Raw genomic sequence first — 21,658 nt, 5'->3', positions numbered from 1 at the left:
ATCACGTGTTTAAAGAGCATTAGGAGTGAAGCATTTGTTGAAAGAAAAAGTGGTAACTCTTTATAACCACCATCATTATAAATGGGAAATTGACAGTTACTTAAACTTTAGTTTATACATGTATTACTTTTAACAAACTTAAATTGTAATTAATAATGTTTATTAATTATTGTTAATACTATTATTTATGTTATTTGAACAGTTTATTGTTGCACATTTTTCATACAATATTAAGTATTTGTTAATGATTACCAAATGATTTGTAAACCTTTAAGATAACCTTTATAAACATTACATAGATAGACGGAGCAGATCTGTTTTGTTAATGGTTAATAAACCCTCCATTAACATTATTTGGATGGCAATAATAAAGCCATAACTGATTATTATTGTAATACTTTGTTAAATGCTTAATAAATACTTCTAGCAACATTACTAAGATACATAGTAAATAATTGGTTTCTGGTCCATCTATCTCAGTCATTTATATATTTTTACAAACAAAATCTTAAAGTTTTACAAATCACTTGTTAATCAAATAAATCTAATGTAATCAGAATGCAATTATTATCACCTCTTATCAGCTATGATACAATATTTAATTTATGAAGAAATGATTAATTAACTCATATCAATTATTTCATATGAGACAATCTAATGATTAAACAACATCAATTATATTACTAATAATTAGTTAACATTATTAATTATCATATCATTGTTTGTTAACAGTAAAATAACTATAAGTTAAAGTAATTGACTATCAACCAATGTTGTCCGTCTCTGACTGAGGTGGAACAATTATACACAGAGAGCCTTTGGTATTGCTGCAAACAAATCACAGCCTGTTGACACTTCCAGTTGAAATACTGCCATGTGATATGTGCATGACAGTATATATAGAACCTTGCTTTACCTTTTTGACAACAATGTGTCCATTTTCATCCTTGTACTTTTCTTCCGTCACTGACTGAGTGGGGAGGTCTGGCATTTCATCAGCCTATGAGGGAAACAAGACAAACAATAATCAGGAGTGTTAAGTTGGGTCAGTGTGAGGTTTAGGTGTTTAATTCTCCACTTCAAAAACAAACAAAAACACGTTAGAGATAATTAGGACACAAAATGTACATTTTAGGCAGTATTTTGGTGAGAGAACAGGGACTTTGGGATACAGGAAACAAACTGACGTTTATCAAAAACACAACAACAAAGAAGTGCTCACAGCAACATAAAACGTCTCCACGAGGTTCAGCCATCTATGCAAATCATGTAGCAGGTTTTTATTATCAATCCTTATTTATTTTAATCTTCAAACACCAATTTTTCACCCATTTTAATAAAAGGTTGTTAGACAGTTAACATTTGAACTCGACAGTGAGGAGCTAGCCTGGTTAAAGTTGCACCCTGGAAGTCACACCCTCCATGCTTATTTAAAACGCCATAGATCATGCTACATCAGATACCTGAATGACAACTCTTCTTCGAACTATTCTGGTGGTCAAAAATTCATCATCAGAACTTTCTGACATTGATCCGAGCTCTGCAACGATATCCTGACCAAGCAACACAAGTCCATTAAGATTTAATAGAGGATATACATATATAGATATAGATAGATAATATATAAATGCTGTTTGCAGCAAAGCAAGCAATAAGCAGAGTGATATGGTGAACTTTCCATTGACTTTGAGTATTACAATTAAATCTTTCAATTCATTTTCATATATTACATTGGAAAGTACAACATGGCAGTCGGTAACTTGGAAAAATGTTTGCAAAACATTACATGCTTTATTTCAATTAAAGAATAAATGTGCTTATTGCTGATTTAAAAACAAACAAACACGTAGCTTATTACTGTGAGTGATACAGCCGGTTAAAGGCAGCACAGTGACATGCTGAGTTAGGACTGGTTCAAATCTAAAATTAAAATAAAATAAGGGTTATGAGGAGTTTTAGATCCCATCCATGTGGCCAGAGGGTTAGCAGTCATTCCTCTCTGAAGCAAATATAATATTTGGTTAAGCTCAGCTCCAGGAAAAAAGCTTGCAGGTTGGGGTGGTTTACCAAATCTCATCTTACCCTTGTCAGAGACTTAACAGTATCAGCATATGCCCCAATTTCACAGACAGGGGGCGGTTGTGAAGCCTCACACAAGGTGAATTCCTCATCTGATGCTTCTGAATAGTGTAATAATTCTTCTTTCTCTTCATGTATATTATAAGGAGGCTCCTGGACAAAAGGAGCATCCTCATAATCTTCACTTCCAGAGGACAACAGAATTTTCCGATTCACTTTTTCCAGCACTCTAAGATGGCAGAGATGACCTTGGGGCTGATCTCCATTTGACCTAGTACTGGCCTCAGGTTCATCAGGCTCAGTCTCTGAGAAATCTGATGCAGCCTGTATGCAGTCAAAGAAAGGCTCTGGGTCAGAGTATTCTACGGTTGGGCTGTCTGCACCACTATGCACAACTTCTGCGTACTCTGGAGGCATGTGGGTATAAATGGTTGTGGTAGAAGAGATCTCTGTATACCCAGATGGGATGCTGTACCCCTCATCGGAGGTCAAGGAAGCCCTCTCTCCTTTGGGTTTAACTGGAGTAGGCTGAGAGGCAAAACACTCAGACTCTACTGGAGTCAGAGATTCTTCTGAATGCTGTCCACTGGTCTCTGGCCTATCGTCATCTGAGGATGCCTCCAAGTTCCCCGGGGAGGGGTATGACATCAGTTCCTCAAAGCTAAAATGTCTTGCAGATGTAACTGTCTCCGGAGTCAAATCAGAGAGAGACTGGGAGGAGACATCTTCAGCCTGAATGGCTTCAACAAAAGTTACCTCCCATAAATGTGCAAGTTTATCTTGGATATTCTCTGTTGATATTTCTCCTGTCACACCCATTGAGTCTTTAGATGATGTAGCGGATTCAAGTTTCTCTGGACTTTGAAGAATGTCAGTTGTAGAATCTTCCTCGCAAAGATTTGCCAGATGTTCCTCAGGTATGTCAGACAGACTCTTGGCTGCTACTGACACTGAAGAAAGTATCTCGGTAGCATTTTCATCACATGTGCTGGACTGGACCATGTCGACAGGAAAACTTGGGTTCAGTGACACCATCACTTCACAACATCTTTGGGGACATTCTGGAGTTGAAAGGAACTCAGCAGGAGATAAAGGGCTCTCAGTACGACTATCAATGTTTGAGGGTACACTTGTCTCAGAGGTTTTTGTTAGATCAGGAGTGACTGGGACAACCTCAGGTTCATCTTGAATGGATGTCTGGAAATGTGCAGGCTCTACGACTGCTACATCTGTGAGGTTAGTATCTTCAGCAAACTGCATAGCAGATGACACGCTGACTCTTAGGTTATCACTTTCTTTCGTATGGCATTGATCTTCAGGTGAAAGGTCATCAAACTCCCACATTTCATCACCTTCAGAGCTTCCATCACTGCAATCTAACGGAAGTGGGTCAAGTGTCTCTGTTCTAAATTTAAGGTTCTCCAGATCTGACAACAGCTGGTCAAGCTGAGGGGACCCAGACTTGGGTGGTGATGGTGTGGACTCTGAGGATGTGATGACTTGGTCATCGGGAATTTCTTGAGCTGTTTGACAGAGTGGGTTTGGAGTCGCTGAGATTGTTTCAGATAAGCCAGAATTTTCACTTTGTTTGGCAAATGACATCCTTTTATCTTTTTGCTCTGGTGCGTTACTATGAGTGGTCAATGTGATTTCAGATAGTGTTTTACTTAGGTCAAAGGTACCTAGAAATGGTAATTCTAGTTTTTCAGTAGAAAGTGTGTTTGAAACATGTGCCATGGAGGGTGTCTCGGTTGGAAAGACCTGTCTTTGTCCTAAATTAACATTTGTTTGTCTTGAAGATTCTGAAAGACTTGTCCTGGAAGATGCTGTTGATACCTGCAAGAAATGATACAATGGAGTGGAAAAAATATAAATAAATATGATTGATGTTTTCTTTTGGTGATGAAAAGAATAGTCAAATGAAGCATGCGTTTGTCAATGGTCTGTTTCTTACGTAAAAGAGTAGAGTCTCAAATGAGGAAATTCACTTGTAGCCCACTTGTGTTTAGGTCACTGCAGTGGTATCTAATATATGGTAATAACATTTGTCTTACAGATTACAATTTAAAAATATGATATTCATGTAATGATTAAGACGTTGCTAAAATTGAGAAACTTCAAAAAATAGTCTTACATTTTAGCATATTTAGAAATATTACATTGACAACATCACTGAAAAACACTAACATTTTACGATAATAAAAGCAGGGTACAAGTGAACTTCAGACAAAATCAGGATTTGGTGTAAGATGAAGGTGGACATGCGTCATTTTATACCCATTCAAGTTAGTGTTTGCTGCCTTGTCGAAATATAAGGGCAGAAAGCACCGCGCTTTGAACGACAATGCTGAACCCACTACTTTATTTGTCACAGTCAAAAACTACTACTGTCTGTTCTACTGCAGGTCTGCTCCATTTTCCAAAAGGTAGATAACTTGCTATTACAGTAATGACTACAGCCAACAGAACACTTCATTAACATAATCAAACATTTATGAAAAAGCACAATGAAATACTGTAAAAAAGTGATGTTGGGTCCTCTACCAAGACATTTCACATGACAGAATGTGGGAGAAGGGCAGTAGCGGCAGAAGATGTCGACCTGCAGACATGCAATTATGTCGTCATATTTAATTTTGCAATTAAACTGAATTCTAAATTCTTGGAAATGGGTGTCATTGGGGCACAGTCATGTTCGGGAAAATTATAGGCACCATTGGATGTATGTCTCTGTAAGCTGTTTTTAGTTTGGAAGACTGTGCATAACAGACAGCACAGGATTGGAGCTGTGGCAAAGTACATCAATTGGTTTGTATGTCCGTTAGGCAAAGCTCTAAATGGCTCTGTTCAACTTATCGCAACTACAGTAGTTTGTAATCTTATACAAAAATTATTATTGGCACTATAATATATAATAAAGCCCATTGCATGTCCTTAGGCTTGAATTGTTCAGGTCAGGCAGTTTAAGGGGATCACAAAGTCCATTGGTTAGCTATTAATCTATGTAGCTTATGAGAACATTCCTTACCAGCTGGACAAAAAGCTCATGTCACTACAAAAGGGTCACTCATTTCCCATAGTTGTGCTTCACCAAAAGACATTTTCTTTTGTTCTAATGCAAACATGCCAAAGCAAGACAGTGAAGCCTCTGGGCATTATTAGTAAAAGGTTGAGGCATCAGTTCTACATTCACACTTAATGTAATGCAAAAATGTATTACTTTTAAAAGCAACACTGCATTCACTGCTCAGCAAGAGCTTGCGCTGTCTTACCGACACCACGGAGCCTTGCTCTCATCCTCGCTCATGGATTTTCTTTTCATGTTCATGGAAAACAAATCTTGGGCTTGTGTCATCTTTAATTGTGATTCAGGGTCTGTCCGTTTAGGTTTGTGCACATGGGATCTTCATTTGACTGATTCTCTTTTTGCTTGAGTTTGCTCATGGGAAGCTTCCACCAGCAAGACAGCATCATGACATTCAAAATTGAGTTCTACAGATGGCATGTGACTCAACTCATTGCAAAACTGGCTAATCCTGTATGATCTGTTATGATCTAGTCTAGGTTATTTTCTGTCCAGACAAGAGGCTTGACAAAAAAACAACAACTGATTAGTGGTGTTTGAGGAGGAAGCTATGGGTCCTGTCTCAACTGCTGAAGTTAGTATCATTAGCATTTCAGAATGTGAAATTGTTACTGTAAGATCAAATACTTTTTAGTGGGATACTGATGATTCCTGTAATGGTTTGGAGTCTGGTATGATGCTTTAATAATGACAAGATTTGACTGAGCTATGTGGGTCTCCCCTTCTGACTTATAAATCTTTGAATTTGTCTGCAGTAGAAGTCTCTTCTGGCAGACTTTGCCCACATGGCAGCTGGTTTGAAACGTCATCTAAATCTCCTATTGATTCAAGAATTTGAGGAGAAGATGGTCTTAACTCAGATAGCCAGTTGTGAAGAAATGACTGTGTGCACTCACTGTCCGATGGCATATCACTGAAGGACTCCTGAAATTCACTGTCAAACACAATGGACTCAGGAGAATCTGGTCGGATCTCATCAAATGAAGTATCAAGACATGAATTAGTACAATCTCTCTCCAGCATTATGGAGTCTGGTGAAACAGATCCATTTTCTGACAAATGAAAGAAATAATAAGGTTGACAGTCGAAATGAGGAATTTGTGAGTCAGGAGATAGGGCGGTGAACTCATCAAATGAGGAAAATGATTCTGGAGAAGGTGGCCTCTGGTGATTGAATATTTCAGGTGATGGTAGCCTATACGCTGAAAGTTTGGGACTGTAATTAAATTCACTTGCAGCTGCATGCTGGTGAGGACCTGTGGATCCTGTTTCTCCTGTTTCAGAATGTGATATGCCTGAATCGCTTTGACATGCTGGAGAAACAGAACCAGTGAACACAGCACTTGAAGACCGAAACTCATCAGCTCTTTTGTCATCTGATGAGCTATGAAAAGTTAAAGACTCATTTGAAAAATGTTGCTGTGCACACCAAGCGGTTAATATATCATGTTCTTGTGGTGGACCACTGACCATGCAAGACGTATTATTTATTACGAAACAAGAACATTCTCCCTTATAGAGTGGATCGTACAAATGTGACATTAAGTTCTTAACAAAAGGCTTGTGTGTTATCCTGTATTCCTTAGTATGTTTTGTGGAATCTGATGATTGAAATTCAGTAGGGGTAAGTTTGAGCTGGGTCAATTTTTTCTGGTTCTCATGTGCTGAGGCAGAGTTTTCAGCAGATAATTGTTTGACTTCAGAGAAAAATAAGTCGTGGGCGGATGTTTTTTCTTCAAAGAAAAAATGTGCTTGTTTTTCAACACTAATGCATCGCACAGCATCTGAATATGTAAGGGGTCTTGCAACAGAAAGCAGGTGACATTCAGGTGCACTTAATCTAGTTTGCTTAGCTTCAATCGGTGAACAAAGTGAATCTGGTGAATCTGGTCTGTGGTCATCAAACAATTCCTCAACAGAAAATCCGGAAGATAAAGAACAATGTCTAACTGACACAACAGATTCTGGGGAAGATGCTCTAAAGTCTACCAACCAGTCCTGAAGGAGCAAAAAGTCAAAATCGGGAGACACAGATTCTGGGGATAACGCCCTGCTACTAAATAATTGATCAAGTTCAAAGTCTGATGAAGCTGACTGTGGGGACTCTGGTCTGGTTTCATCAAACAGGGTTTCCAGACACAAATCAGTCCCTTCCCAGTCTGAAAATATTGATTGTGGTGTAAACGACAGGTGCCGAGAGAGTTCCACATCGTAACCGATTGGGGAAGATCGGAACTGAGGAACAGGTGAATCAGGTGAGAGGGGCCTATCATCACTTTGAGACGCCACTGACTCGGGAGACAGTGGTCTTACATTGGTGAGCCAATCCTCAATGGCGGAGTGTGTGAACTCCATGTGTGATGACACTGATGGACGCTGGATAAGCGTGAAGTCAAATGGTTTGCAAACCAAAGAAGCGTCTGCTTGTCTTTCATGTGTAATGCCCCGCACAACATCTGCATATGTAGAAGGTCTTGCAGTGACCAATGGTGGGGACGCAGTTACATTTACACTTGTGTGTTTCCTGTCAACTTGTAAAGTAAGTGAATCTGGGGAATCTGGTCTGTTGTCGTCAAACAATTCCTCGAGACCAAATCCGGAATACTCAACATCAGACAGTGTTGAAAGAGGTGATACTGGTCTACATTCGGAGTACTGTAAGTAATAGTTACAATGTTGACTCTTTATCTGACCAATTGTCATGCGCAGAGAAGAAAACTGCTGCTCTACTGAAACCACAGATTCTGGGGAGGACGCTCTAAAGTCTGCCAACCAGTCCTGAAGGAGCAAAAAGTCCAGATCGGAAGACACAGATTCTGGGGACAACGCCCTGCTACTAAATAAATGATCAAGTTCAAAGTCTGATGAAGCTGACTGTGGGGACTCTGGTCTGGTTTCATCAAACAGGGTTTCCAGGCACAAATCTGTGTCTTCCCAGTCTGAAAATATTGATTGTGGTGTAAACGACATGTGCCTATATAGTTCCACATCGTAACCGATTGGGGAAGATCGGATCTGAGGAACAGGTGAATCAGGAGAGAGGGGCCTATGTTGACTTTGAGATGCCACAGAATGTGAGGAGGACGCTCTAAAGTCTACCAACCAGTCCTGCAGGAACAAAAAGTCAAAATCGGAGGACACAGATTCTGGGGACAATGCCCTGCTTGTAAATAATTCTTCAACGTCAAAGTCTGATGAAAATGACTGTGGGGACTCTGGTCTAGTTTCATCAAACAGGTATTCCAGACACAAATCAGTCCCTTCCCAGTCTGAAAAAGTTGATTGTGGTGTAAACGACAGGTGCCGAGACAGTTCCACTTCGTAACAGATTTGAGAAGATTCAAACTGAGGAACAGGTGAATCAGGAGAGAGGGGCCTATCGTCACTTTGAGACGCCACTGACTCGGGAGACAGTGGTCTTACATTGGTGAGCCAATCCTCAATGGCGGAGTGAGTGGACTCCATGTGTGATGACACTGATGGACGCTGGATAAGCGTGAAGTCAAATGGTTTGCAAACCAAAGAAGCGTCTGCTTGTCTTTCATGTGTGATGCCCCGCACAACATCTGCATATGTAGAAGGTCTTGCAGTGGCCAATGGTGGGGACGCAGTTACATTTACACTTGCGTGTTTAGCATCAACTTGCGAAGTAAATGAATCTGGGGAATCTGGTCTGTTGTCGTCAAACAATTCCTCGAGACAAAATCCGGAATACTCAACATCAGACAAAGTTGAAAGAGGTGATACTGGTCTACTTTCAGAGTACTGTAAGTAATAGTTACAATGTTGACTCTTCATCTTGTTAAATGTCATGTATGTAGAAAAAGACTGCTGCTCTACTGAAACCACAGATTCTGGGGAGGACGCTCTAAAGTCTGCCAACCAGTCCTGAAGGAGCAAAAAGTCCAAATCGGAAGACACAGATTCTGGGGACAACGCCCTGCTACTAAATAATTGATCATGTTCAAAGTCTGATGAAGCTGACTGTGGGGACTCTGGTCTAGTTTCATCAAACAGGGTTTCCAGACACAAATCTGTGTCTTCCCAGTCTGAAAATATTGATTGTGGTGTAAACGACATGTGCCTGGACAGTTCCATTTCGTAACCGATTTGGGAAGATAGGAACTGAGGAACAGGTGAATCAGGAGAAAGGGGCCTATGTTGACTTTGAGATGCTACAGAATGTGAGGAGGAAGCTCTAAAGTCTGCTAACCAGTCCTGCAGGAACAAAAAGTCAAAATCGGAAGACACAGATTCTGGGGACAATGCCCTGCTCGTAAATAATTCTTCAATGTCAAAGTCTGATGAAGTTGACTGTGGGGACTCTGGTCTGATTTCATCAAACAGGGTTTCCAGACACATATCAGTCCCTTCCCAGTCTGAAAATATTGATTGTGGTGTAAAGGACAGGTGCCTTGACAGTTCCATTTCGTAACAGATTTGAGAAGTTTCAAACTGAGGAACAGGTGAATCAGGAGAGAGGGGCCTATCATCACTTTGAGACACCACTGACTCGGGAGACAGTGGTCTTACATTGGTGAGCCAATCCTCAATGGCGGAGTTAGTGAACTCCATGTGTGATGACACTGATGGACGCTGGATAAGCGTGAAGTCAAATGGTTTGCAAACCAAAGAAGTGTCTGCTTGTCTTTCATGTGTGATGCCCCGCACAACATCTGCATATGTAAAAGGTCTTGCAGTGACCAATGGTGGGGACGCAGTTACATTTACACTTGTGTGTTTCCTGTCAACTTGTAAAGTAAGTGAATCTGGTCTGTTGTCGTCAAACAATTCCTCGAGACCAAATCCGGAATACTCAACATCAGACAGTGTTGAAAGAGGTGATACTGGTCTACATTCAGAGTACTGTAAGTAATAGTTACAATGTTGACTCTTTATCTGGCCAATTGTCATGCGCAGTGAAGAAAACTGCTGCTCAACTGAAACCACAGATTCTGGGGAGGACGCTCTAAAGTCTACCAACCAGTCCTGAAGGAGCAAAAAGTCCAAATCGGGAGACACAGATTCTGGGGACAACGCCCTGCTACTAAATAATTGATCAAGTTCAAAGTCTGATGAAGCTGACTGTGGGGACTCTGGTCTGTTTTCATCAAACAGGGTTTCCAGACACAAATCTGTGTCTTCCCAGTCTGAAAATATTGATTGTGGTGTAAACGACAGGTGCCTGGACAGTTCCACTTTGTAACCGATTTGGGAAGATAGGAACTGAGGAACAGGTGAATCAGGAGAGAGGGGCCTATGTTGACTTTGAGACGCCACAGATTCTGTGGAGGATGCTCTAAAGTCTGCTAACCAGTCCTGCAGGAGCAAAAAGTCTAGATCGGGAGAAACAGATTCTGGGGACAATGCCCTGCTCGTAAATAATTCTTCAACGTCAAAGTCTGATGAAGTTGACTGTGGGGACTCTGGTCTGGTTTCATCAAACAGGGTTTCCAGACACAAATCAGTCCCTTCCCAGTCTGAAAATATTGACTGTGGTGTAAACGACAGGTGCCGAGACAGTTCCACCTCGTAACAGATTTGAGAAGATTCAAACTGAGGAACAGGTGAATCAGGTGAGAGGGGCCTATCATCACTTTGAGACACCACTGACTCGGGAGACAGTGGTCTTACATTGGTGAGCCAATCCTCAATGGCGGAGTTAGTGAACTCCATGTGTGATGACACTGATGGACGCTGGATAAGCGTGAAGTCAAATGGTTTGCAAACCAAAGAAGCGTCTGCTTGTCTTTCATGTGTGATGCCCCGCACAACATCTGCATATGTAGAAGGTCTTGCAGTGACCAATGGTGGGGATGCAGTTACATTTACACTTGCGTGTTTCCTGTCAACTTGTAAAGTAAGTGAATCTGGGGAATCTGGTCTGTTGTCGTCAAACAATTCCTCGAGACAAAATCCGGAATACTCAACATCAGACAGTGTTGAAAGAGGTGATACTGGTCTACATTCAGAGTACTGTAAGTAATAGTTACAATGTTGACTCTTTATCTGACCAATTGTCATGCGCAGTGAAGAAAACTGCTGCTCTACTGAAACCACAGATTCTGGGGAGGACGCTCTAAAGTCTGCCAACCAGTCCTGAAGGAGCAAAAAGTCCAAATCGGAAGACACAGATTCTGGGGACAACGCCCTGCTACTAAATAATTGATCATGTTCAAAGTCTGATGAAGCTGACTGTGGGGACTCTGGTCTGGTTTCATCAAACAGGGTTTCCAGACACAAATCTGTGTCTTCCCAGTCTGAAAATATTGATTGTGGTGTAAACGACATGTGCCTGGACAGTTCCATTTCGTAACCGATTTGGGAAGATAGGAACTGAGGAACAGGTGAATCAGGAGACAGGGGCCTATGTTGACTTTGAGATGCTACAGAATGTGAGGAGGAAGCCCTAAAGTCTACCAACCAGTCCTGCAGGAACAAAAAGTCAAAATCGGAAGACACAGATTCTGGGGACAATGCCCTGCTCGTAAATAATTCTTCAATGTCAAAGTCTGATGAAGTTGACTGTGGGGACTCTGGTCTGATTTCATAAAACAGGGTTTCCAGACACATATCAGTCCCTTCCCAGTCTGAAAATATTGATTGTGGTGTAAAGGACAGGTGCCTTGACAGTTCCATTTCGTAACAGATTTGAGAAGTTTCAAACTGAGGAACAGGTGAATCAGGAGAGAGGGGCCAATCATCACTTTGAGACACCACTGACTCGGGAGACAGTGGTCTTACATTGGTGAGCCAATCCTCAATGGCGGAGTGTGTGAACTCCATGTGTGATGACACTGATGGACGCTGGATAAGCGTGAAGTCAAATGGTTTGCAAACCAAAGAAGTGTCTGCTTGTCTTTCATGTGTGATGCCCCGCACAACATCTGCATATGTAAAAGGTCTTGCAGTGACCAATGGTGGGGACGCAGTTACATTTACACTTGTGTGTTTCCTGTCAACTTGTAAAGTAAGTGAATCTGGTCTGTTGTCGTCAAACAATTCCTCGAGACCAAATCCGGAATACTCAACATCAGACAGTGTTGAAAGAGGTGATACTGGTCTACATTCAGAGTACTGTAAGTAATAGTTACAATGTTGACTCTTTATCTGGCCAATTGTCATGCGCAGTGAAGAAAACTGCTGCTCAACTGAAACCACAGATTCTGGGGAGGACGCTCTAAAGTCTACCAACCAGTCCTGAAGGAGCAAAAAGTCCAAATCGGGAGACACAGATTCTGGGGACAACGCCCTGCTACTAAATAATTGATCAAGTTCAAAGTCTGATGAAGCTGACTGTGGGGACTCTGGTCTGTTTTCATCAAACAGGGTTTCCAGACACAAATCTGTGTCTTCCCAGTCTGAAAATATTGATTGTGGTGTAAACGACAGGTGCCTGGACAGTTCCACTTTGTAACCGATTTGGGAAGATAGGAACTGAGGAACAGGTGAATCAGGAGAGAGGGGCCTATGTTGACTTTGAGACGCCACAGATTCTGTGGAGGATGCTCTAAAGTCTGCTAACCAGTCCTGCAGGAGCAAAAAGTCTAGATCGGGAGAAACAGATTCTGGGGACAATGCCCTGCTCGTAAATAATTCTTCAACGTCAAAGTCTGATGAAGTTGACTGTGGGGACTCTGGTCTGGTTTCATCAAACAGGGTTTCCAGACACAAATCAGTCCCTTCCCAGTCTGAAAATATTGACTGTGGTGTAAACGACAGGTGCCGAGACAGTTCCACCTCGTAACAGATTTGAGAAGATTCAAACTGAGGAACAGGTGAATCAGGAGACAGGGGCCTATCATCACTTTGAGACGCCATTGACTCGGGAGACAGTGGTCTTACATTGGTGAGCCAATCCTCAATAAAGGTGGGAGTGGACTCCATGTGTGACGACACTGATGGACGGTGGATAAGCGTGAAGTCAAATGGTTTGCAAACCAAAGAAGCGTCTGCTTGTCTTTCATGTGTGATGCCCCGCACAACATCTGCATATGTAGAAGGTCTTGCAGTGGCCAATGGTGGGGACGCAGTTACATTTACACTTGCGTGTTTAGCATCAACTTGCGAAGTAAATGAATCTGGGGAATCTGGTCTGTTGTCGTCAAACAATTCCTCGAGACAAAATCCGGAATACTCAACATCAGACAAAGTTGAAAGAGGTGATACTGGTCTACATTCAGAGTACTGTAAGTAATAGTTACAATGTTGACTCTTCATCTTGTTAAATGTCATGTATGTAGAAAAAGACTGCTGCTCTACTGAAACCACAGATTCTGGGGAGGACGCTCTAAAGTCTGCCAACCAGTCCTGAAGGAGAAAAAAGTCCAAATCGGAAGACACAGATTCTGGGGACAACGCCCTGCTACTAAATAATTGATCATGTTCAAAGTCTGATGAAGCTGACTGTGGGGACTCTGGTCTGGTTTCATCAAACAGGGTTTCCAGACACAAATCAGTCCCTTCCCAGTCTGAAAATATTGATTGTGGTGTAAACGACAGGTGCCGAGACAGTTCCACTTCGTAACAGATTTGAGAAGTTTCAAACTGAGGAACAGGTGAATCAGGAGACAGGGGCCTATCATCACTTTGAGATGCCATTGACTCGGGAGACAGTGGTCTTACATTGGTGAGCCAATCCTCAATAAAGGTGGGAGTGGACTCCATGTGTGACGACACTGATGGACGGTGGATAAGCATTAACTCTAATGGTTTGCAAATCAATGAAGCGTCTGCTTGTCTCTCATGTTTAATGCCCCGCACAACATCTGCATATGTAAAAGGTCTTGCAGTGACTATTGGTGGGGACGCAGTTACATTTACACTTGCGTGTTTAGCGTCAACTTGTAAAGTAAATGAATCTGGGGAATCTGGTCTGTTGTCGTCAAACAATTCCTCGAGACAAAATCCGGAATACTCAACATCAGACAGTGTTGAAAGAGGTGATACTGGTCTACTTTCAGAGTACTGTAAGTAATAGTTACAATGTTGACTCTTCATTGCACCAAATGTCATGCGAGAAGACAAAGAACACTGCTCATCTGATGCCACAGATTCTGGGGAGGATGCGCTTAGGTCAGGGGAAAATGCAGACTTTGGAGGATCCTGTTTTGTTTCATCCAATTTGTTTTCAAGGAATAAATCCTTACATGGTTCTCCCAAAAATGTTTGGGATTTATGAGACTGCCTTCCTAATATTTTCAAGCCATCTTCATATGTACAATTGCCTTCTCTGTTTTCAGCCCTAATTAACGTCCTCTCTGTGTTTGACATTGAAACAATGTTATTTGTAAACACTAAAATGTATTTTGGTCTCTTTACCAAGTTAAAGACAATTGGTTTGGATGTAGGTAGTTGCTTGAGCGCATGATCAGTTTCTACATATTGTTCTGTTTTGTGATCTGAACATGAGTTTCTTTTGGATGAATCTTCCACCCAATCAAAATTCATGCAATCTTGCATTTCATTGTGTTGTAAGGTGTTTTGTGTAATGTTTGTTAAATCATTATGTGACTGACCTTGTGATGACAAGTATTCAGGGAATTGTGGTTCAAACTTACAAAACCAGTAATCAAGGAAAGATTGACTACTTTCCTTCTGTTGTTTTGGTGCTTCAGATGTCAGCGGCCTTAGCTGAAATGACTTTTCTGTTCGACTCGAACAGCCTGAATCTGCAATATGGGTATTTTTGACATCTGCATGTGTAAGATATTTTGCTGTTGAAATAGCAGTTGTTAACAGAGATGCCCTTTCTTCAGCTTTTGCATGAAATGTCAATACATCTGGTGCATCTGTGCTTTTTTCATCCAACCATTCATTAAGAGGTGATGAAGGAGCATTCATAGAATATTGCAAGTGATCTGAAGCTACTAATTGTGGTGTCAAATGGCTCCCCTGATCCAGTTCCTTGTAGACTGTAGTGTAAGAAGCTAAGGTCAGTAGTGCTGAGGGTGGATTCCCTCCTGAATATACTAAATAATAATCACAGTATTGACTCATAAGTTGGGTGCGTATAGGTTCTGAGAGCAAGAGTTCAAGAAATGAGAAACTGCACTGAGAAGTCTGTGATTCTGGTGAGAATGGTCGGCAATCCCTTTCTAAAAACTCATCAGATTCAATATCTGATATCACAGATGACAATGCTCTAAAATCTCTCTTTATCTGTACACCTTCCGGTATAGGTAAACTATATGTAGGTACTTGAGAGTCAGGGGATAGTGGCCTATAGTCATTCCAATACTCAAATGACTCTGAACAAATTGAGTGTGTGGCAGAATCTTTCAAACCAAAGAGTGGTGCCCATTCATTTTTATTTGATTGAATGAGGTCCAATTCATTTTCAGTGAAATTATTGGTAATATCTTGTAAACTACAAGGATCAGACCTTGGAGAGAGTGCCCGGCTGCCATCCAACATACTTGAACTTTCTGCAGGTAAGACCCTTTTTTTCCCCAGAGGAGAGTCAGGTGACATTGCCCTAGAACAACTGAATGACATTAAAGATTCAGGGGACGTCGGTCTAGCTATGGGGTCATTTAATATCCATGCCTCTACAGGGAATAGACCCCTTTCTTCAATATGTGAAAATGAGCCACGTTGCTTCTTATTTGCCAAAGAATCAGGGGTCAAAGGGCTGTTCTCTATAAAAGTGCAACGTAATGTCACATCTTTCTTAGGTGACTGTTGTGCAAGATGGTTGATATCAGTTGAGTCACAAGCCATGTGAGCAGGGCCACTTGTCAGACTGTGTGGCAAATTGGTCTTTGGTATCTTCATTTTGAATGGTTTCACCATGCTGTACTTGGCTGTAGCAATAATGGGTTCAATCAAATCATCAATGAAGGGCATGTTTTCCGGATACCCATCACTGTAGACTTGGGATTTCGTATTTTCTTTCTTGCTTGACTTGAAGGGTTTAAAGTCCATGTTCACACCTAAAGCCTGCGGTATCTTGTCATGACCAGACAGTACTTCTGCTGTGATCTCATCAGTACACTTCAGAGAGAGCTTGCTTTTTTGAGCTACATCTATGTCATCTTCAGTCATGGCCAGAGTTGATTGGTGGAACAGGCTAGGGTTGTCAGAAATTCTTCTGACAATGGTTTTAGCTGCGTCTGTATACTGCGGTGTATAGACAAACTCATCACAAATCTCACTGAAGTCAGTCTCAGCTTGGTCTGACTCTGATAGGCTCAAACCAAAGTCTTTGAAAGATATAGATGATGGTAACTTCAGAACTGCAGGTGATTGCCCTTGCTCATCCCCACAACCACACTGCTTCAATGGTAAGGATTGGCTGGAGTCATCTTTGACTTGGCACTGAGTGCCATTTTGGTACTGCATGGTGGCATGAACTTCAACACTGCAGCACTCTTGCTGGTCTTTCACTTTGGGGTCAAAAACCTGAGTTACTTGGCTCCCGAGTGCTGCTTCTTTTGAAGTCGCAAGCATACTTACTTGCTCATCCAAGTTGTCGTAACTTGTAGTTTCCTCTGTAATTACATCCTCAGAGGTCCACAGGTTAGGGTTCAATTCACTGTAACACAAGAGGAAGGCTAGGTCACAAAATATGACTTGGATGAATGTGATATGTCAAAGCTCTAATCTAACAAGACTAAAGGGCAACACCCATAAACAATGGGCACGGGGCAAATATCTGCAACCTCCTTGTGTCAGGATATGACACTGTTTTATTTCCCAGCGTCAACATGGTTTGTGTATTTTTGTCTTCATGCCTATATTGCGTGTCTGGTATGTGCCATGGCTGTCAGTTGAAGCACGTCAAATGATGTGGCACTATATTATGCTGCTAATGTGTGTTGCAGATTCAGGAATAATTTCAAATCAATAATTTACTGTGGGATCTCGAGGTCCTCCAACAGGTCACCATGCATGCTCTCTGAGTGGGTGTATCCAACAGGCTCTGCCCAGGAAGGAATATCCAGTAGGGAAGCAACTGAGAGGTCCTCCTCAGAAACAGCTGGGGGTGGTCTGCGGTCAGACTCAACCCTTCTCACAACTCTGGGGCTGTCTGCATCATCTTGCACTGAAGATAGGGCTACTGACACTGAAAAACACACATGATATATAAGAGTGCTAGCAGACACACAAATACAGCCTGGTGTTCGATAGAGCTTTCAAACTGTTTGCTGAGTTGAGTGGTTGGAGATGTTACTACCTTCACTGTGATCCAGTGTCTTCTCTATCTCTGCATAAGTTCTAGATGTCTGCTCTTGAACTGACTTGTTCATCTGGGTTTCAATAAGATGGACGATGTCCATGCGGTTGATCTTGGTTAGTCTCTTAATCAGTGAATCCTCTGTGGAAGGATTTATCAATCATTAATATACTGTTAAGAAAAGCATTCAATAAACACAACAATTAAATCATTTAAAAATTGCAAACGTGTTCTCATATATTACCTGGAGTGTATGAAAGTAAAAAGCTAATAGAGCATTAAGTATCTTCCAACAAATACTAGAAAAATGTCGATTCAAATCTGTCAGACCTACAAGCAATGTACCTGTGGCATGTTTGCCTTCTCGCTCAACCCAGCGCTGCAGCAAGGCATGGCTCTGCTCTTGGAGGGAATTAGGATTCTCTGTTCTCACTAATTGGATCTCAACCTCACTGAATTCCAGTTCTCTTGCCAGTTCTAGAGTGATGGGTAACAAAACAAGGGATTAAAAAGTTTAAAAAAAATTAACGACAATATGTGTTCTTGAACTAGAACATGGAATAATTTGTAGCTATTCCCCCAGTTCTGCGAACATATAAACAGTTCCAATTCATACTAAATACTTGAAGAACGATTGCATTGTTTGACAGCTTACCAGTCCAGCTGAAGCCAAGAAGATCTGAAACGATAGCCAATGTCTCCTCTTTCCTGTCAGCATCATCCTGCCAATCCACTAAAAAATGCCATCAGAGCCAAACATTACATTTTAATATCATGGTCAACAGTTGAAAGCATAGAATATCATTACCTATATATCTCAAAGTAATGTTTTTTTCACATTGCAGGTACCAATGGTAATATACTGTATAAGTGTAGCTCTACAATGTTATTTCCTGAAGATTCTATGTTATGGGCTGTAATACTCTCAAATGAAATGTGGGTCTGTGATGTTTACATGGATGATAACACGAAGGTTGGATTTGTCATTGAGGAGTTGACTTGTTTACAGACTATGATTATTTGGTCACAATTAGTACATCATGTTTTTAATCATTAGTGTAAGCATTGATATTATTGTGCTTATTAAGCGATGTGGATGCTAATATTAGTAAAGCCGTATTAGTAGAGCGGATCCCAATACAATGATGGAAGTCTGCATCCAAATTGTTAAAGCTACAACTTCTTTAACAACATGGCCATTCAATCTTGAGATTGCATATACACAAACACAGATGGGAAAGTGACTTACCAACATGCAAAACACCACAACACACACACACACACACACACACACACACACACACACACACACACACACACACACACACACATGGACACGCACAAAATACAAAAACACAATGAAAGATGGGACAAGACAAATCACAACAAGTGAAAACCACACAATAATGACTAATGGTGGCATTACGTTCTTAGGAAGAGGAAAAGGCTCTTGCTGCCAAGGTGAAGAAATAGGAAAGCAAAAGCTCACGCAGTTCTGGCCATACCTGGCGTACAGTCTGGAGCTGGCTCATCGAAGATTCTCTGCATCTGAGTTTCCACCGTAGCATCGCAGGCAGGCATGGATTGAAATACATCTTCTCTCCCAGAAGATGGTTGCACACCTGACAACGGGTTGACCTCTGAATCAGTACTGTGTGAGACCGCAATGTCATATGTGGAGATAACAGATTCTGGACTCCTGTGACTAGCGCTGCTTATATAATCAGCATCCAAAGATGACCTAACCGATGTTTCAGTTGTCATAGAGAGTTGGATTTCTTTCCTTTGGCGAGAGGAGGAGATTGCCTGAGCTGGAGGTTTCTGTTGCATCGTGACAGAAAGTTTGAATGGAGAAAGGTTGGATTTATCAGTGGGTTCACTACTGTCAGAATAACTCCTACAGTCTTTATTAGAGGCTTTACTTGTGCCACTATCAGCCTCAGATCTAGTCCTCCGATCCAAAGTTGAGCTTTTTTCTGCTTTTCTTTGAACCTGATCAAGCTGAGATTTCTGTGAGTCTTTCATAGTCATTTCCAAAGATGGGGGTGAATCCTGATGATATGCTGGGATCCCAGGCTGTGCAAAGGACATCTCTATAACTGAGCACTGGTCTTCTTCATCTTCCTCCTCCTCCTCCTCATCATCAGGAGAGGAGTCTGAGGAATCATGGCTCTGCTCTGAGTATGCTGAATGGGCAACTGTGGATGTGTCTGATTGAAGGTCAGCTATGGTAGAGTCTAGGTAGCCTAGACCAAGGCTTTCAAAGTTTTCGACCTCACTTTGAATGTTGGTTAGTCTCTCCAAAGCACTGGGGGAACCAAGCTGAACCTCTACGGAGCTGCCAAGATCAGCTTCAGAAAGTGTCAACTCTCTTTGTGACTTGTCACTTGAGGGGTTGACGAGAATTCTGGGTTTGGGAGTAGGAATTGTGTCATTGGCACCATGAGTCAGATATGATTTGGGGATCTCTTCAAGGGTTGTATCTGTAGTATAATCACTATTCTCTAAAGCTAAATACTTTGTTTGACATTCCTCAGTCTCATCTTGCACAACTTCATCAACTTGATGTTCCCCTATATGAAAAAATGCATATCCTTCCCCTTCATCAAAGCTTCTTCTTGTCATATCAATAGCTCCCCCTCTGGTCATTTCAAAAAGCTTCCCCTCTTGAAACCGAAATGGATCAGGGGTTCTCTCATTACCTGATGTTTGAACACGTGTTTCATCTGGTGGGTTTCTGTCCTTTGCAGGACAAAGATGAACCTGTTTCTCAGCTTCAAGCTGTGCAAAATCTTTTAGATCTGGCTTGTCGTTTCTGAGATCATCTGTCTCTGATTTGTCTCTCTTTATTTTAGCCTCCTGTTCCATCTCCTCATATGTTTTGATCTTTGCAGCCATTTTAAACATCTCTTCTTCTGGGGTGAACTGTTTATTGGTGGTACCATCCTCACTATCATCTGCATCGAGAGAGTCTTTCCTTATGAGCAAGTGAAGATTCTCACTGTCACATATTTTGGTGTCGGAATACATACTGCCATCGGTCACTGTCTTTGCTGAGAAGGAATGTAGGTCATTTATCTCACCTCCCTTTTGGATGATCCCATAGTCATTTCCTTGCTCTTCTTGCTCACTTTCATCCCTGTAAATACTTTGGTCAGAAGAATAACATGCTTTCAGCTGGGAGGCATAATCCTCGTACACAGCTGTCTTGGCTAGCATCTTAAGTTCTGTATCCTTTGATTGAGTGGGACTTCCCTCAAGAGAGTCTGGACTAGGGGATTCTCCGGTCGGGCTTGGCTCAATTGAATCAGGGGATTTGTTTGAAGATCCATCCTCCATGAGAGGACTTGACTCTAACGAGTCTTGATGACATAGCTCTTTAGCTGGGTCACCAGAAAGCACAGTGTTTAGGTTCACCAAATTGTCCGGTCGTTGTAACGTGTCAGACCTATTTGGTAGTTGCAGGAAATCATGTATTTTGAGAATTGAATCAGCAACAACATCTTTTTGATCATTGTTCGGGTCATCCATTGTCACATATGGCTTTGTAATGCCCACTGCCCCTTCAGTTGAGTCATTAAAATGCGACGCTGCACATGGTGAGTTTTTCGCCTCACCCTCCTCAGATGAAAAACTCTTCAGTCTTTCATCTTCATGGGAACTTATCTGCCATCCACTCTCTATAGCTCCCTTTTTATTGAGGTTCACAAAGTCTGCATTTTTATCTTGTGACATCATCTTATGTTCAGGGGAGAATGAAAGAGTTTCTCTGTTAGTGTCTTTTGTAAGTATAACTTCTTCAAAGCTTTCATGGACTACCTCCTCTTTTGACTGGCAATGTATCACCACTGGCTTTTCCTTTAAGTACTGATTTAAGTCAGTACTGAGCAGTGACAACATGCCTGACATATCCCTCTCAGTTGCAGACTGTTGTTGCTGGGACTTTCTCTCCATGCAAACATCTTGCAATGGTGTCTCCAATACAGAACTTGTTGACAATTCTGTGACTCCAACTGCGTTGGTCTGTAGGTGTTCCTTTGCCTCTACATCTATCTTATCCTCCAAATGACTGCTTGTCAGAAAAACTTCTTTGCAGCTCTCATGGACTAGATGCTCTTCTGGGTGGAGTTGAATTGCCACTGGCCTTTCCTTTAAGCACTGATCTAAGTCAGTACTGAGCAGTGACAACATGCCTGACATATCCGTCTCAGTTGCAGACTGTTGTTGCTGGGACTTTCTCTCCATGCAAACATCTTGCAATGGTGTCTCCAATACAGAACTTGTTGACAATTCTGTGACTCCAACTGCTTTGGTCT

The 21,658-nt window shown here is 41.6% G+C and overlaps 1 protein-coding gene across 1 annotated transcript in view; it reads right to left on the bottom strand.

Moving 5' to 3' along the window:
• ank2a (ankyrin 2a, neuronal) overlaps positions 1-21,658 on the bottom strand; it is a gene marked incomplete at its 5' end in the record, with an annotated part of 74,185 nt that overhangs the window by 3,547 nt on the left and 48,980 nt on the right. Inside the window, 9 exon segments of the mRNA XM_079158749.1 lie at positions 917-1,000; positions 1,464-1,553; positions 2,083-3,915; positions 16,622-16,700; positions 17,021-17,231; positions 17,343-17,483; positions 17,688-17,819; positions 17,998-18,075; positions 18,857-20,790. Of these exon segments, the coding sequence (XP_079014875.1) occupies positions 917-1,000; positions 1,464-1,553; positions 2,083-3,915; positions 16,622-16,700; positions 17,021-17,231; positions 17,343-17,483; positions 17,688-17,819; positions 17,998-18,075; positions 18,857-20,790 (4,582 nt within the window).

This window comes from Pholis gunnellus, assembly GCF_910591455.1.
Source record: "Pholis gunnellus genome assembly, chromosome: 5".
NCBI classification, from domain to species: Eukaryota; Metazoa; Chordata; class Actinopteri; order Perciformes; family Pholidae; genus Pholis; species Pholis gunnellus.
The sequence above is the reverse complement of the archived record's forward strand: the minus strand, read 5'-3'. Positions and strand labels throughout refer to the sequence as shown.